Here is a 15,119-nt window from a genome sequence, read left to right on the forward strand (position 1 = left end):
ACCTCTGAAAGTATCTGTCCTAGTTCTTTTACAATATATGTTTTTTATATATGGCTCAATCATAAAGAGGAAGCTGTGAGTTAATTCAACATTTTAAATCAGCCATTTTTATTTTTCTCAATTTTTAATTCGCAGGCAGCTGACACCCTGGTCTCTGACCACCAGGTTCCCATTGCTGCACATACTGTATACCATACTGTTCCTGTGACAAGTGAATCTCAGCACTTTGAAGTGTTTCTATTCTTTGACTGTTTTTGTAACTTTTTTCTAAATGTTTGAAGCTGCTGCACTTCTTTTAGTTATGTGGACTGCAATAGATCTCAAAAGTGCAGAAGGAAGCCATTCAGCTCATCGAGTCTACACAAAAGCACCAAACGAGCATCTTAACTAGGCACATTCCCCAGCCTGACCCCATAATCCCACACATTTACCACAGGTAAACCTAACCTATACATCCTTAGAATGTAGGAGGAACCAAACCCATCCGGAGGAAACACATACAGACAAAGGGAGAATGTGCAAACTCCACACATAGGGGGTGATTTTCCCACCCCGTTGAGCTAATTTTCTAGCGCAGCAAGGTGGAAGAGTCGCACAGCCAGGCACGCGTGCATTTGCGCATGCATTCCTGTCACAAACTCATTTCCCAGCGCCAAATTTCTGGCGCCATCAGATCTGTGCTGGAAACCGACGGGAAGACAGATAAGTTATTTAAATTTTTATTTAAATGTATTATAAATGTAATTAATGGGCTCAGGACTGAATTCTCCAGGTCCGCTAGCGTCTCCCATCCTGCCAGAATATTTCACGCTCGCAGGATATAGAGTAGCTTCCCACTTTTGGGGAGCTAACGGGACAAACCCACTGGAGTGAAGGGGGGGTGCATTGGGGCCCCCAGCGGAAACAGGCAGTAGGAGAGTGCTCATGGAAATTGGCACCATGGCAGTGTCAGACTTTCCCCCATGGCACTGCCCAAGGGATAAAGTGTCTGTGCCCAGGGGGCACCTTGGCACAGCCCACTGGGCACCAGGCAGTGTCAAGGGGGCGGAATCTAATGGGATGCCCAGGCTTAGGGGTGATCGGTGAGGGTGGGGGCTCACTGCCACTGTGCCATTGGGACCAGTTGGGGCAGGAGGAAAGCTAGCGATTGGGGGAGGGGGGCGTCGGTTGGGGGGGGTGATCTGCCTCTTGGTATCTGAAAATCGAGGCGGGCTGGGGGGGGTCTGTTTGCTGCAGGGCCGGAACTGCTGGGGGAGCTGTGGAGGGGGAGGGCTGGAGATTGGGGTGCTCTGGGATGGGTTGGGGGTCAGGGTTGGGCCCAGAAATGGTCAGGGGGAAGGCGTCTGCAATTGGGCCATGGAGGGGTCAGAGGCGCAGCACTGTTGGGGTCCCAGACTGGCCTGCAAAGAGGTAGGCTAACCGTTCGGGGCCACTGTGCATATTCAGAAGCCTGTTGGTTTTAGCGTCTCCATCAAGAATAAGGCCCACTCCCTAAAATCTAATGATATTCACGCTGGTGACCTCTGCATTGCAGAATATGGGAGGTTCTTCTCTGAACACCCATTGGAAAAACCAGCTGAATACTCCAGTTTTCATGCGAATTTGATACTTTGAATTTTTTTTTGGGAGAATTACACCCACACAGTCACCCAAGGCTGGAATTGAACCCAGACCCCTGGAGGTATGAGGCAGCAGTACTAACCATCTGCAGCTCTGATCAGAAGATTAAGTCAACTATTAGATCTGCTGGGTCAAACACATCCAAAAATTTAACATAAATCTCATGCATCTATATTTGCTAAAGTTTGAATCAGTAACAATGAAAGATTATTATTAATCACCACAATAACACATCCAATTACTTTTAACCAGTTGCCTTCAATCTTACCTGGAAAAGGATGTCTAAAAACTGATGAAGTTTACTAAGTTCAACTAAATTCAGCCAGGTCATATCAAGAATCCACTTGGCAGGTTTTTGGGGACAGGTTTTGAGGTCCAGAGAGGCACCACCTGGAATTCAGATGATAGGATACATATAATGTATACAGAATATATAGACCACACTCAAAAACATAATAAATGTTTCCATGTCACAATACAATGTATTGATTTAGATAGGTTACAGAATTCTCCCTCTCTGACCTCTTGGTAGCTGAGTACACAACAGCTACAGAGCAGGCTGCTTGTTCCTCTGCCCAAGAAATAATATCCAACAGTTCAAAGAGAACTAAGCCAGAGTTATGGAGATAAAGTAAAAGGAATTGCTCCCTCAACAAAATGTATATTCATGTTGTGGACAGAGAAAGACTAGCTACAACAATTTTTTAACAACAATAATGGCAATAGTTGCTTTAATATGGCGATTCTGACAGAGCTAAGCATGCCGGGACATTTGGTCAACTTACAGATTAAAACCAGATGCAAGTTGTAAAGAGTCTCTGGCTTGGGAGCTGTGATCTGAAGCTTCCTGTGTTGGTCAGATCAGGGAAGTTGTTTACATTGACCCAGATATTGTATCTCTGTTTTTTATGGCTGTTCTATGTATGGAGTATACAGTTTGAACTAAGCGTAATGGCATTATTCAAAAGTAATTTCACTGGATGTTCGAGCCACGTGGTCGATTTCTGCTTACACAATTGGCTGGATGACAGAGAATCTTCCAGACGCAAGTGGAGAATTGTAGGTGAAGAGACATGTGAGCCTTTGTTTTGCAGCGATAACTCGAAGAGACCACCCATTGCAACAAGACCTGTGCCCTGAAGGATGCTTCAGAGAAGGAGAAGATAGATTCTACATTGAGGATATTTCTTGGTCAAGATTTTCCTAAACTTGGTAGTATCTATTTTCAGTTAAATTGTTAAAGTTGATATTCAGTTAAAGTTGATGTTCAGTTAAAGTTAAAGTGCAGATTAAGAGTTAAAGTTCAGTTGAAAGTTGATGTTCAGTTAGAGTTAAAGTTCAGTAAAGAGTTAAATGAGTTGCAACTGTTTATGTTTGAGTTGGTACTAGAAATGTTAAATAAAGAAATAATTGAATTACTGTCCTTGTTTGTCTCATTAAACTGGAATGCCTAGAAGGTGTTTAAATTAAAAGCTATATAACAATGTGTATATTCACAAGTAGAAAAATGAATTTTCGGAATGTATGAATTTCACTTGATAACAAAACACCAAGTTGAGTTCCACTTGCTTACTGTATGATGCTTGCAACACACCATATTCCTAAAATCAATCACTATTTAAGGCCCTGTTATACCTCCACTTTAGCATCAATGTAAAACAATTTTGGACATGCAGCACACGAGCAGCAGTGTAACTGATCATGTGTAAAGCTATGAGGATGTAAAGGCCTCCAGGTGCCTGTATCATGCTGGTTTGAATTTGCACGGTCTTCTGTAATATAACTCAGACATCAGCAGAAGGATTGCTTTCTAACCAGAGAAGAGAAATTTCCTGTATCCTGTAAATGTTAAATATTCTATAGAATAAACTAAAGGGATGGTTTTGACTTTGAGTGTTTGTATAAAATGGGTGATAGCAAATCAGCAGAATGTGTTACATCGCCCCGATTTAAGTCAATGGAAAGAAAAATTGTATCATTCACTTTACACAAGCTACAAAGCTAAAGTTATCCGCCACATGTCAAACAGCAATTTTAATTACATTCATTATTAATTTCTATAACATATCAAAATAAATACATGTGTGGAAGGCTAGTCCATCTTAGTTCACCCATTTGAAAAAGTCTACACCTTAAATGCTTCAATGGTTTATGTCTTATTAACAAATTCCATGTTAAACAAAGCAAGTTACCTATCCAATTAAAACCACAATTATCATTGATGCCATTCTCTGCAAATCATTTGTAAAATCGACATTATACAACACATGTTTCCAGTTTAATACAATGCTGCAGTTAGGAAGGCAAAAGCTATGTTGGTCTTCATTGCAAGAGGACTTGAGTGCCGGAGCAAGGATGTCTTACTGAGCTGTATAGGGCCTTGGTGAATTATGTATAGTTTTACTACCCTTACCTAAGAAAGGATATTCTTGCCATAGAGCGAAGGTTCACCAGGCTGATTCCTGGAATGGAAGGATTGTTGTTTCAGGAGAATTCGATCAACTAGCCACGTATTCACTCAAGTTTAGAAGAATGAGACAGGATCTCATTGAAATATATACAATTCTGACAGGGATGGACAGACTGGATTCCGAGATGCTGCTTCCTCCGGCTGGTGGGGTCTAGGACAAGTAGTCAAAGTCTCAAGATATGAGTAGGCCTTTGAGGACTGAGATGGGGAGAATCTTCTTCACTCAGAGGGTGGTGAACCTGTGGAATTCTCTACCACAGAAGGCTGTGGACACCTAGTCACTGAATATTTAAGAAAGAAATTGCTTTCTTGGTTCTAAAAGCATCAAGGGGTATCAGGAGATGCAGGGATATCACGTTGAGACAGAGGACCAGCCATGATCATATTGAATGGCAGAGCAGACTTGAGGGGCTGAATGGTCCATTCCTGCTCCTATTTTCTATGTTTCTAAGCTGCTTACCAATAGCTGATTAACAGTAAAAGGTTAATTTTTTTTCATGTATATGCTGAGGATTGCAATGATATGGTAAGACCCTACCCAAAACAGTGCTAGCAGATGATTCCATAACTACTTTCAGAAGGAAAATGGACAAATACTTGGACAAAACTAAAAAGGCAATGGGAAGAGGACTATGTAGATAGTTATTTCTGAACATTGTCTCTGATGTGGTGGGTTGAAGTGCTGTGAATTCTATGATTTTATGATACATTTACGATAATTGGATCATTTAGTGGATATGTTTAAACAAAATCCTTCTGGGGGAACGACATAATTTCTTTCAAATGTGCTTTATCTATTGCTTCAGTTGAATCCTTTCATTAGACAAAATTTCAGAAGTAAGAAGGAACAAGTATATTTAACAAACATAATCCAATTATAATTATAGAGTATCAGAATTGAAGATAATGCTCTTCACTTCATTGACTATTAATTTAATATTATTACTGTGCTAAAGGCACTATGTAAATGCAATTTGTTATTGATATGGAGCAGTGTGGCAGACCCTTCTCAAAGCAAAAATTAATTATTCAACTTAGATTACAATTAAAAACTCACTCTTGTTCACATGCTCTCTAACTTAGACATCCATAATAAAAGCATTCTAATTTTAAAAAGTTGTGGTTCTACTTGACTTATTTTTGAAGTAACATACCTTTAATGAGCGTGAGAAATTCATCATGTTTAACTTTGTTGCATTGCATATCAATTTTCAAAGTGAGCAAAAGCGTGAAAAGGAACTTGTGTTGCTCATACAACCCACGAGCTGTGTACGTGTAGACTTCATACGTCATATAATCAATAATACATACTATTCGCTTGCTGGTGAATGGACTTTTAGCAGACCTGGTGGAATTGATTATGAAAACATATTAAAAGTAATAGGAACTATATTAAGTATAGCACGCAGAGATTTAAAATAAAAATTACATTGCAAATTAGGATGAGGCTGGCAACAAGAAAGAAGGTAAATCTGACTGGTAAATCCAAGTAAATACAATTGTGGCACCAGACCTGACCAGTGACAGATCGAAGATCCCTAGGAATTGCCTCAGAGACGTTTGATACATCACATTCACCATACTCATCTCAACAATCAAGAAATAAAGGATGCTGCCTCTGGTAGCCACTGTGTAAAAATAAAGAGATGTATGATAATTCATCTACTGCAATGGTAACTTATTGTAACACAAAGTTAATGTCAAATTTGGAACCAGTACTGGAAAAAGTTTAGATGCTGCACAGAAGCTCCTCTTTTGTTATAAACAGCACAATGGGTGGGATTTTCCCATCCCATCCACTACAGGAATCTTAACGGGCAGGACACAGACCATACAAAGGTCCACTGACATCGGGTGGAATTTTCTAGACTTGGGGTGAGTGCGGCCAGAAATCCTGTCCAATGGTGTCTGAAACCTCAGTCTTAAATTCAATATTGGCTCAAAGAACTGGACCAAGAAATTATGTTTAGTTAACTGTTTTTGTGGACTGACACATTACACCTTGAGGGCCGAATTTTCTCATTCTTGCACAGAGTGCTGGCTAAGGTGAGTAAACCAGTGTGCATTTCCCCTCTGGTCAATTCTGGTCAGCCTAATATAGAAAGGATATTATTAAACTAGAAAGAGTGCAGAAAAGATTTACTAGGATGCTACCAGGACTTGATGGATTAAATTATAAGGAGAGGCTGAATAGACTGGGACTTTTTTCTCTGGAGCGTGAGAGGCTGAGGGGTGACCTTATAGAGGTCTATAAAATAATGAGGGGCATAAACAAGGTAGATAGTCAATATCTTTTCCCAAAGGTAGGGGAATCTAAAACTAGAGGGCATAGGTTTAAGGGGAGAGAGGAGAGATACTAAAGTGTCAATTTTTTCACACAGAGGGTGGTGAGTGTCTGGAACAAGCTGCCAGAGGCGGAGTAGAGGCGGGTACAATTTTATCTTTTAAAAAGCATTTAGATAGTTACATGGGTATGATGGGTATAGAGGCCAAACGCAGGCAACTGGGATTAGTTTAAGGGTTTTAAAAAGGGCAGAATGGACAAATTGGGCAGAATGACTCAGCACAGTCAACTTTTCTCACCTGATAACCTAGCACTTGCTGCCCTACGTAAAAAGGTCCCCATTCACTGATAAAAAAGAAAATTACCCACCCCCATGTATGTGGAGGCCCCTTCCCCAGCAACCCCTCCATGCACCACCCCTCATGGACTTCAGGAGGCCCTCCCCCAATGGACCACCCGTCCCCAAAGAGGTCCCCCCCACACTGCCTCCTTGCATCATGGCACTGACCCCTAGCACTATCCCGGTACTGCCCTCACACAGAGGTTAGTGCCAGGGCAGTGCCAGGGAACTACCAGAGTACTGTCTAGGCATGTCCCTCTTCCCTGGGTGCTGTACTTAACTGTGTGACCCCTGGCAGGATCACTTCACCTGGTTTCCATTTAAAAAAAACAGGTGTAGGGAAGATCTCAATGTGGGGGGATGATACGGTAAGGAGATCCTTGAATATTATTATAATTAATTGAAATGAGGCTCCTGACTTTTCTGGGTGGAATGTCATAGGCGGGCAGGGAAAATCTGTAAACAAGATCCTGCTGGCACAAAATTCCAGCCTTAACTTAAAGCATTTACCTCTGGAAACTATACAGTACATCAATAAAGATATATCAATAGGCTGGAAAACTTATTATTGTCAAATAATTAAAAATAAATGTGCAAGAGGCAGCATTAAGACCCAAGGAGTTTCTCTTCTGTTAGTCAAAAGCTACTGTCTGAATTGCTTCAGTCAGACCTTCAAAGCCAAAGTAGAAACCATTTGAATAAATTCAAATTTAACCATGTAAACTAAACTCCAAATGTCTTCTCTGAAGAATAAATCTAAGTTTATACACCAATTGACTTGATGCATCAAATTCCACGGAGAGTTGCGACGCACCTGGTCGGTACTCCTCGCGGGCAGTATTTATTTGCATTTCAGTCTCAGCTGCTATCTTTAACTTCTGTGTTACTTCTTCAGCTGTTTGTTTAGTGTTCTGAAGTACTACAATCAAACTTTCATCATCCACAAGGGAACCCTGGGTAGTTGTTAAACGGTAAAGTAGGTTATCTTCTAACTCCTTCATCTTCCTTTTATTTGCAGTCACATCCTCCATCAGGTTTGTCCGCTCTCTCTCCAGTTCCTAAACAAAAATTGCCAACAGAATTATTTATAGTGTAATTATAAAGCAAGCTCTCCTCCTGGTTTGAGAAGAAATATCTCCTACTTGAGAACTTCGTGTCCGAAAAACTAAATGAACATTACCTATTTATGCATTTTTTAAATATTCTAATTTAAACTAAATATTAATGCATTTGTTTAGTCTCAATACTTAAAATTGTTTGTCAATAATCTGCTGTTCCCACAGACTCCAAATCATCTCAAACATTGGTCTGATTTTTACAGCAGGCCTTGATATTAGATCAAAAAGTGAGTTCTCCTGCTCCGCACTTGCTAGCAGTAGGACCCATTCAGCATTTTACTGCAGGGAAAGGGAAATCCTGTTTGACAAATTTATTAGAGTCTTTGAGGATGTAACTAGTAGGGTAGATAAAGGAGAACCCAGTAGATGTGATCTATCTAAATTTCCAAAAGGCATTCAATGTGCCACGCAATGGGTTGATACACAAGATAAAGGGCTCATGAATTGATATATTAGCACAGATAGAGGATTGGTTAATGGACAGGACAGTAGAAATAAATGGGGCATTTTCAAGTTGGCAGACTGTGCCTAGTGGAGTGTTCAAGGTTCAGTAGTGGGATTTCAACTATTTACCATTTATATTAGTAACTTAGAAGAGACAGAGAGTATTGGATCTGAGTTTCCTGATGATAACAGAGCCAGGTGAGAAAGTAAGCTCGAAGGAGGACACAAAGAGGCTGCAATGAGATATAGTCAGGTTAAGAACAAAGAACAAAAACAGCCCGGGAAACAGGCCCTTTTGGCCCAACGAGCCCGCGCTGCCATCTCAACACCACCAGTCCCCCTACTCCACCCACAACCCCTATCTAATGTTTTATGGCCATCCAGATTGAGGGAATCTGATTTAGGGACAATTTATTCCTGCCAATCAGCCTAACAGCACATCTTTGGGGTGTGGGAGGAAACCGGAGCACCCGGAGAAAACCCACGCAAGCATGGGGAGAATGCGCAAACTCCCACAGACACCGGCCCAAATCCATGTGTCTGCACAGCAATCAGCGATAGTCACTGAGCTGTCGTCTTGCCCAGTATCTGGTCCTGTTTAGGCACACTAACGATATGAAGCACTAGGCCAATCTCGAACAACCAAGAGCAGCCCCAGTACGACCCATCGCGTGTATGCCCCTTGTTGGACACGAGGCGGACCAACTTAAAACCTGTGAATGAAAAGAGAAAAAACATTATTATCATACCATATCCATTTACATTACCAGGGACGCCCCAATGCTAATGACCCTTACTTAAAACAATCTCCTATATCCACCCAACTCCAACCCAGTCATGTGCCTGTCTAAGTTACTCTTAAATGACTCTAGCGTGTTTGCCTCCACCACCTTACTTAGCAGAGCATTCCATACCCCCACTACCCTCTGTGTGAAAAACGTCCCTCTAATATCTGCGTTGTACCTCTCCCCCCTCACCTTAAGTCCATGGACCCTTGTCTTACGTGTCTCTATCATAGGAAATAGCTTACCTCTGTTTACTCTATACCCTTCATAATCTTATATACCTCTATTAGATCCCACCTCAGTCGGCGTCTTTCAAGGGAAAAGAGCCCCAATTTCTTCAATCTTTCCTCATACCCCAGTCCTTCCATACCAGGCAACATCCTGGTAAATCTCCTCTGCACTCTCTCCAGACTCTCCACGTCCTTCCGGTAGTAAGGCGACCAGAACTGGACGCAGTACTCTAAATGCGACCTAACCAACGTTCTGTACAACTGCAACATTAGACTCCAGCTCTTATATTCTATACCCCTTCCTATAAAGGCTAACATACCATAAGCTTTCTCCACCACACTCTCCACTTGCACTGCCACCTTCAAAGACTTGTGCACTTGCACCCCCAGGTCTCGCTGCAATTCTATACTCCTTATGGGCTTACCCTTTACCATATAACTCCCCCCTACATTATTCTGGCCAAAATGCATCACCTCACATTTATCCGGATTAAACTCCAATTGCCATGTATCTGCCCAATCAACCAGCCGATCAATATCCCGCTGTATTGCCAGACACTGCTCCTCACTGCCTGCCAATCCAGCCATCTTGGTGTCATCAGCAAATTTGCTGATCACACCACCTACTCCCTCTTCCAAATCATTTATATACACTACAAAGAGAAGAGGTCCCAGTACTGAGCCCTGCGGCACACCACTAGTGACAGACCTCCAGCTAGAAAAAGACCCCTCCACTACTACTCTCTGATTCCTCTTTGCAAGCCGGTTCTCTACCCATCTAGATACCTGACCACATATCCCATGAGCTTTAATCTTCTGTACCAACCTACCATGAGGGACTTTGTCAAACGCCTTACTGAAATCCATATAGACGACATCAACGGCTCGTCCTTCGTCGACCGTTTTTGTCACCTCCTCAAAGAATTCTACCAGATTCGTAAGGCAAGACTTCCCCTTTACCAAGCCATGCTGCGTATCCTTAATCAGATTGCAATGCTGTAAGTGCGCGTACATCCTATCCCTAAGAATCCTCTCCATCAACTTACCTGCCACTGATGTTAAGCTCACCGGCCTATAGTTACCCGGGCTATCCCTCCTACCCTATTTAAACAACGGTACCACGTTTGCTATCCTCCAGTCCTCTGGGACCTCACCTGTGTCCAAAGAAGAGACAAAGATTCGCGTCAGAGGCCCAGCAATCTCATCCCTCGCCTCTCTAAGCAGCCTAGGATAAATGCAATCGGGCCCCGGAGATTTATCGGTTTTAATGCCATCTAAAAGCCCTAACACTTCTTCCCTCGTAATCGATAGATCTTTCAATTGGTCTACCGCTCCCTCAATGACTGTACCAGACATCAAGCCCCTCTCCTTCGTGAATACCGACGCAAAGTATTCATTCAGGATCTCCCCCATTCCCTCTGCCTCTAAGCACAATTCCCCACGTCTGTCCCTGAGAGGACCGATTTTACCCCTAGCCACCCTTTTGTTCTTAAGATAGGAGTAAAACGCCTTTGGATTCTCCTTAACCCTACCTGCCAAAGCCATCTCAAGCCCCCTCTTTGCTCTCCTAACTCCCCGTTTGAGATCCCTCCTACTCTCTCTGTATTCCTCCAACGCTCTCTCCGTTCCCAGCTGCTTAGACCTGACATACACCTCTCGTTTCTTCCTAACCAGGTCTTCTATATCGCTAGTAATCCACGGTTCCCTAATCCTACCTTTCCCATCCTTTCTCCTAACCGGCACATGCCTTTCCTGCACTCTTTGCAGTTTTTGCAGTTTTCCCTTGAAAAGAGAACACAACAAAATGACAGATGAAGTACAATATAGGGAAGTTCTTTGGTTATTTCAGAAAATCAGAATATTTTAAAGGCACAAAACTTGTAAATGCTGGTTCTCAGAGAGACTTCGTGCACACATACAAGGATCACAGAACATCAGAATGCAGGTACAGTAACCAATTAAGAGAACAGATTGGAATGTAAGAATAAAGAAGTCTTGCTAGAATTGTATGGGTCTTTGGTGAGACTACACCTCGAATGCTGTGTGCAATACTTGTCTCCATATTTGAGGAAGAGTATACTTGCATTGAAGGCAAGTAGAAAAGTGGAGTTCAAACCCACAGTTTTGTTTTACATGTAAATTACTCTGACCACATCAGTTATATGTTTTTGCTACAATTACAATAAAACAAGTGTGCAACCCCGTCTGTTAAATTTTGAAGTACTGGTGATGTTGGTTTAGCCATATTGTGAATCATAATGTATTCTGGGAACTAAGGTATATGGATCATTTTACACACAAACATATAATTATTTTTATAAGTGCGAGGGGAGTGTACTTTAGGTCTCTATATAACATAGGGCAAGATTTGAGCATTTAAATTACTCTTTCCATTGCCCACTCTGTTGGGGAAGTGTAAAGTTAGTTCAATAATGACTGCGGCTGCAGCTGAGCATATGTTAGTTTTGTGCCATGTGATACCCATTAGCCCTAATGAAGCTGGTGGCTTCTCCACATGGCATCAGTAAAATGCCAGCAACCGGTAAAATGACTTCCGTGGAGCAACAGCCAGGGGCAAATTTTCCTGTTTTGCCCGCCACAGGAATTGGAGTGGGCAAGGGGCAGACTCATGAAAAGGCCTGTTGACCTCAGGCAGAATTTTCCAGTTTTGGGCAAACGCAGCCAAAAAATCCTGTCCCAATCTGCCTCGCAGATCACCTCTGGGAATCTCTCTGGTGGTGAAATAATACAGGATAGTTATCCTGCATTATTCTCCCTGTTACTATCATGCTCCCACCTCTTTTCCTGTGATCTGGGGACCAGTAAAATTTAACCCAATAAGAGAAGAAATGGTTATTTCTGAGAATTTGCAGGTGAGAATTGAATGGGATTAGAAAGTATTAGCCTGCATGGGAACACTCATTACACCTTAAAGGTAATTCATTGTGTGAAGAAATCTAAATTTAAGTGTTATTAATAATAAGAGCTTTTTACATGAGACAAACAGCATTCATACCACTTCCTATTTATTATTTTCCTAACGCCTTGTGGGCCAGGGAAGGATTGGTTTCCAACTTCTACAACTGTATGCAAGTGTGACTGTACTTCCCCAGGCATTCCAGCAAGTTCTTTTTGATAATCCCCAATTACATTGCATAGCTACAGTCATGTCTTAAAAGGTGAAAAATCCTAATCCCTTAGTTTGAATACAACTCTGCATTTACTTTGCAAGTGTCCCAGTTTGCATTCACGCTTCTCATAAGTCATTAACTGAAGGATTTATATCACCTGTTTCTCAGTGAGAATTGCTCGCCCCAACAGTTGATCCTCCAGACCTTTAATGGTGACAGTGAAGTCAATAATTGAAGTACGGGCACTTATCTCTGGCGTATAAGCAGGATTTGCCAGTTTTGTTGTAATGTACAGTCTGAAACCACTCATGACGTCCATCTCCTTATCTCCTATCTTTACCTGAAGAAAAGATATCAAGAATTTTGGGCAATAAATGCTGGTCTTGCAGGTGATGCCCAAATTCAAAGACTAAATATTTTAAAACATACAATTTAGGCAAGTCTGCAATATAAATATTACTACATAAATTATGCAAACATCAAATTTAATTTGTGTCATTATGTATACAGAGAATACTATATAAATATTTAGAAATTACCTTATGTGTGGACCCAGTTTTGATAAAGTTTTTCTCCAGGACATTGTCCAACGCTGGGTCAAGTTCTTCCCCTACATCCTCAATTAATAATGGTCTTCCCAGTGAAAGGCAGTCTTCCAAATGGTTTCTAAAGTACTTATGATTTAATGAGGTTACCTATAAAAAAGGAGGAAAACTTCTGTTGTATTACATGACAATTACATTTATAGATTTTATATTCTAGAAGATTTTCATTTATAAAAGATAAATCAAATAGAACAATACTAACAAAAATACAATTTTTAGTTATTTATACCAGAGCTTGCAATTCTGATTTCTCTTTTCTCTCCCTATGAGTTCCTGTGGCGCAGTGGGTGGCAGTGGTAGAATCTCTGGATTCAAATCCCACCCGAAATCTTGAAGGCCAAGGAAAGAGCATTCATAATGCAATTAAAAAGGCTGAGTATCAATCTGCAAATCCTTCCAACACACCAATAGCTGGTGGTAAGAGCAGGAGAGACTCCTGGTCAGCCATGCTTGATGCAGAGTGGTGCCCTTTAGCTACAAACTTCTAGCAACCTGTTCCAGGAATTACTAGCAACAAAATTAGATGAAAGTCTGTCTTAGTGTGCTACTAGGTATAGGAAGAGAATTGAAATTTTCTGTCCCTCCTATAAGCAGTGGATTTAAAGCCCAAAATGACCTTTTCTACTCTTTATATGTCCATCTATCTCTAACTAGCATTGCTGTAGATTTATAGCTCTCCTCCTCCATTTTGTACTTCTCTTCTGATGTGACCTTGGAACTGATTGCCCATGATGCTTGAACACCAAATGGCAAACAGTACCATGATGCAGTGGTACAATGAGTTCCTCCCACTTCTTTCTCCTCTTTGCCCTGAATATTTCACCATGACTAATTTACTGGCAAAGTTTTGGTGAAAATGCCAAATATTACCAAGCATTTTAAGTGACAGGCTGCTCTGTGTTTACATTTTCAGCCTTCTGAATAAAAGTCAGTATTGTTACAAGCCAGCTCATTTTAATTATTCATAATCCATTTGAAAAACATTCATATCTACTTCAGTTGTATGTAATTATTAGAGTATCATATCATGACTTGAATGTCATGCTGAAAAATGGTGCAAGATGATCCTCAAGTACTGGAACCATATATTTACCACAATAGTTCACGTCCACTACCTGAAGTTCACTCTTAGCTTCTTTGTTCTTTATCCAAGTCTTCCCCTGAGCCTGCGGATCAATCAGGAGTGGGAAGCGAGCTGCCTTTGCAACGATGATTCCATTTTGTATAGAGAGGTCATCATTCGGAAGGCCTTGCAAGTTCCACTCTCCAACTGTGGGCCCATCAATAAGCGTCTCTGAGACATTTAGATTTATGGTGAATGGAATTTTATGTAGTATTATTTCTTCTTGCCATTTGGTCAACAACAGATTTCTAAATTCCTGGTTGAATGGGCCTGCATAGGACAGGAAAGCTGTAGCCAGCAAAACATTCCCTGCAACAAACATAAGGACATAAAAAGTATAGAATGCGACTAAGCCAGTCTATAAATCTAGCATAGAATGAGAAAATGTTATTCAGCTTCTAAAGCTCACTCCTTCCATCGACAAATCTCTTCAATGTTAAAGTCTATTAAATAGAAAAGGAAATCACCTCTTTCCTTTAATGTGTCTGTTGCAAGGGTTAAATAGATGAAGACATGCTAAAATTTCATCTGGACTATTTGACTAAAAAAATTATCAGAAGAAAGTCTAACCTTACAAAGAAGTTAAAGAACATTTTCCATTGTTCTTCATTTCTGTAGAAAGAATATTTAGATCCAAAACACTAACTCTGTTTCTCTCTGCAAAGGCTGCCAGGCCTGCTGAGTTTATCCAGCCTTTTCTGTTTTTACTTCAGTTTTCCAGCAGCTGCAGTATTTTGCTTTCATTAAAGAATACCATCTTCAACAAAGAATGCTGTGCAAACTTTTTACCATTCTTCACATAATGTTATTTTAATCTGTACTCAGCATTGCAAAACTTGTGTGACATCTGTGTGGTGAAAGCAATATTTAACAACATTTTTACCAAGAAACAATGCCCTGGATTGTAGTTTATCCGCTATTATGCTATTCTGTCTTATGACAACAGTTCGGATTTATATGTGTTCTTAA

At 41.0% G+C, this 15,119-nt stretch overlaps 1 protein-coding gene across 1 annotated transcript in view; it reads right to left on the reverse strand.

Annotated features, from left to right (window-relative positions):
• LOC145342419 (dynein axonemal heavy chain 5-like) overlaps positions 1-15,119 on the reverse strand; it is a 230,601-nt gene that overhangs the window by 39,303 nt on the left and 176,179 nt on the right. The window contains exons 66-72 of the mRNA XM_080187984.1: positions 14,143-14,459; positions 12,962-13,117; positions 12,580-12,762; positions 7,529-7,772; positions 5,604-5,718; positions 5,245-5,435; positions 1,889-2,010 (exon numbers count right to left, since the gene is read on the reverse strand). Of these exons, the coding sequence (XP_080044110.1) occupies positions 1,889-2,010; positions 5,245-5,435; positions 5,604-5,718; positions 7,529-7,772; positions 12,580-12,762; positions 12,962-13,117; positions 14,143-14,459 (1,328 nt within the window). The remainder of the gene's footprint in view (positions 1-1,888; positions 2,011-5,244; positions 5,436-5,603; positions 5,719-7,528; positions 7,773-12,579; positions 12,763-12,961; positions 13,118-14,142; positions 14,460-15,119) is intronic.

Source organism: Carcharhinus amblyrhynchos, chromosome 4 (assembly GCF_965287045.1).
Source record: "Carcharhinus amblyrhynchos chromosome 4, sCarAmb.v2.hapA, whole genome shotgun sequence".
Classification (NCBI taxonomy): Eukaryota; Metazoa; Chordata; class Chondrichthyes; order Carcharhiniformes; family Carcharhinidae; genus Carcharhinus; species Carcharhinus amblyrhynchos.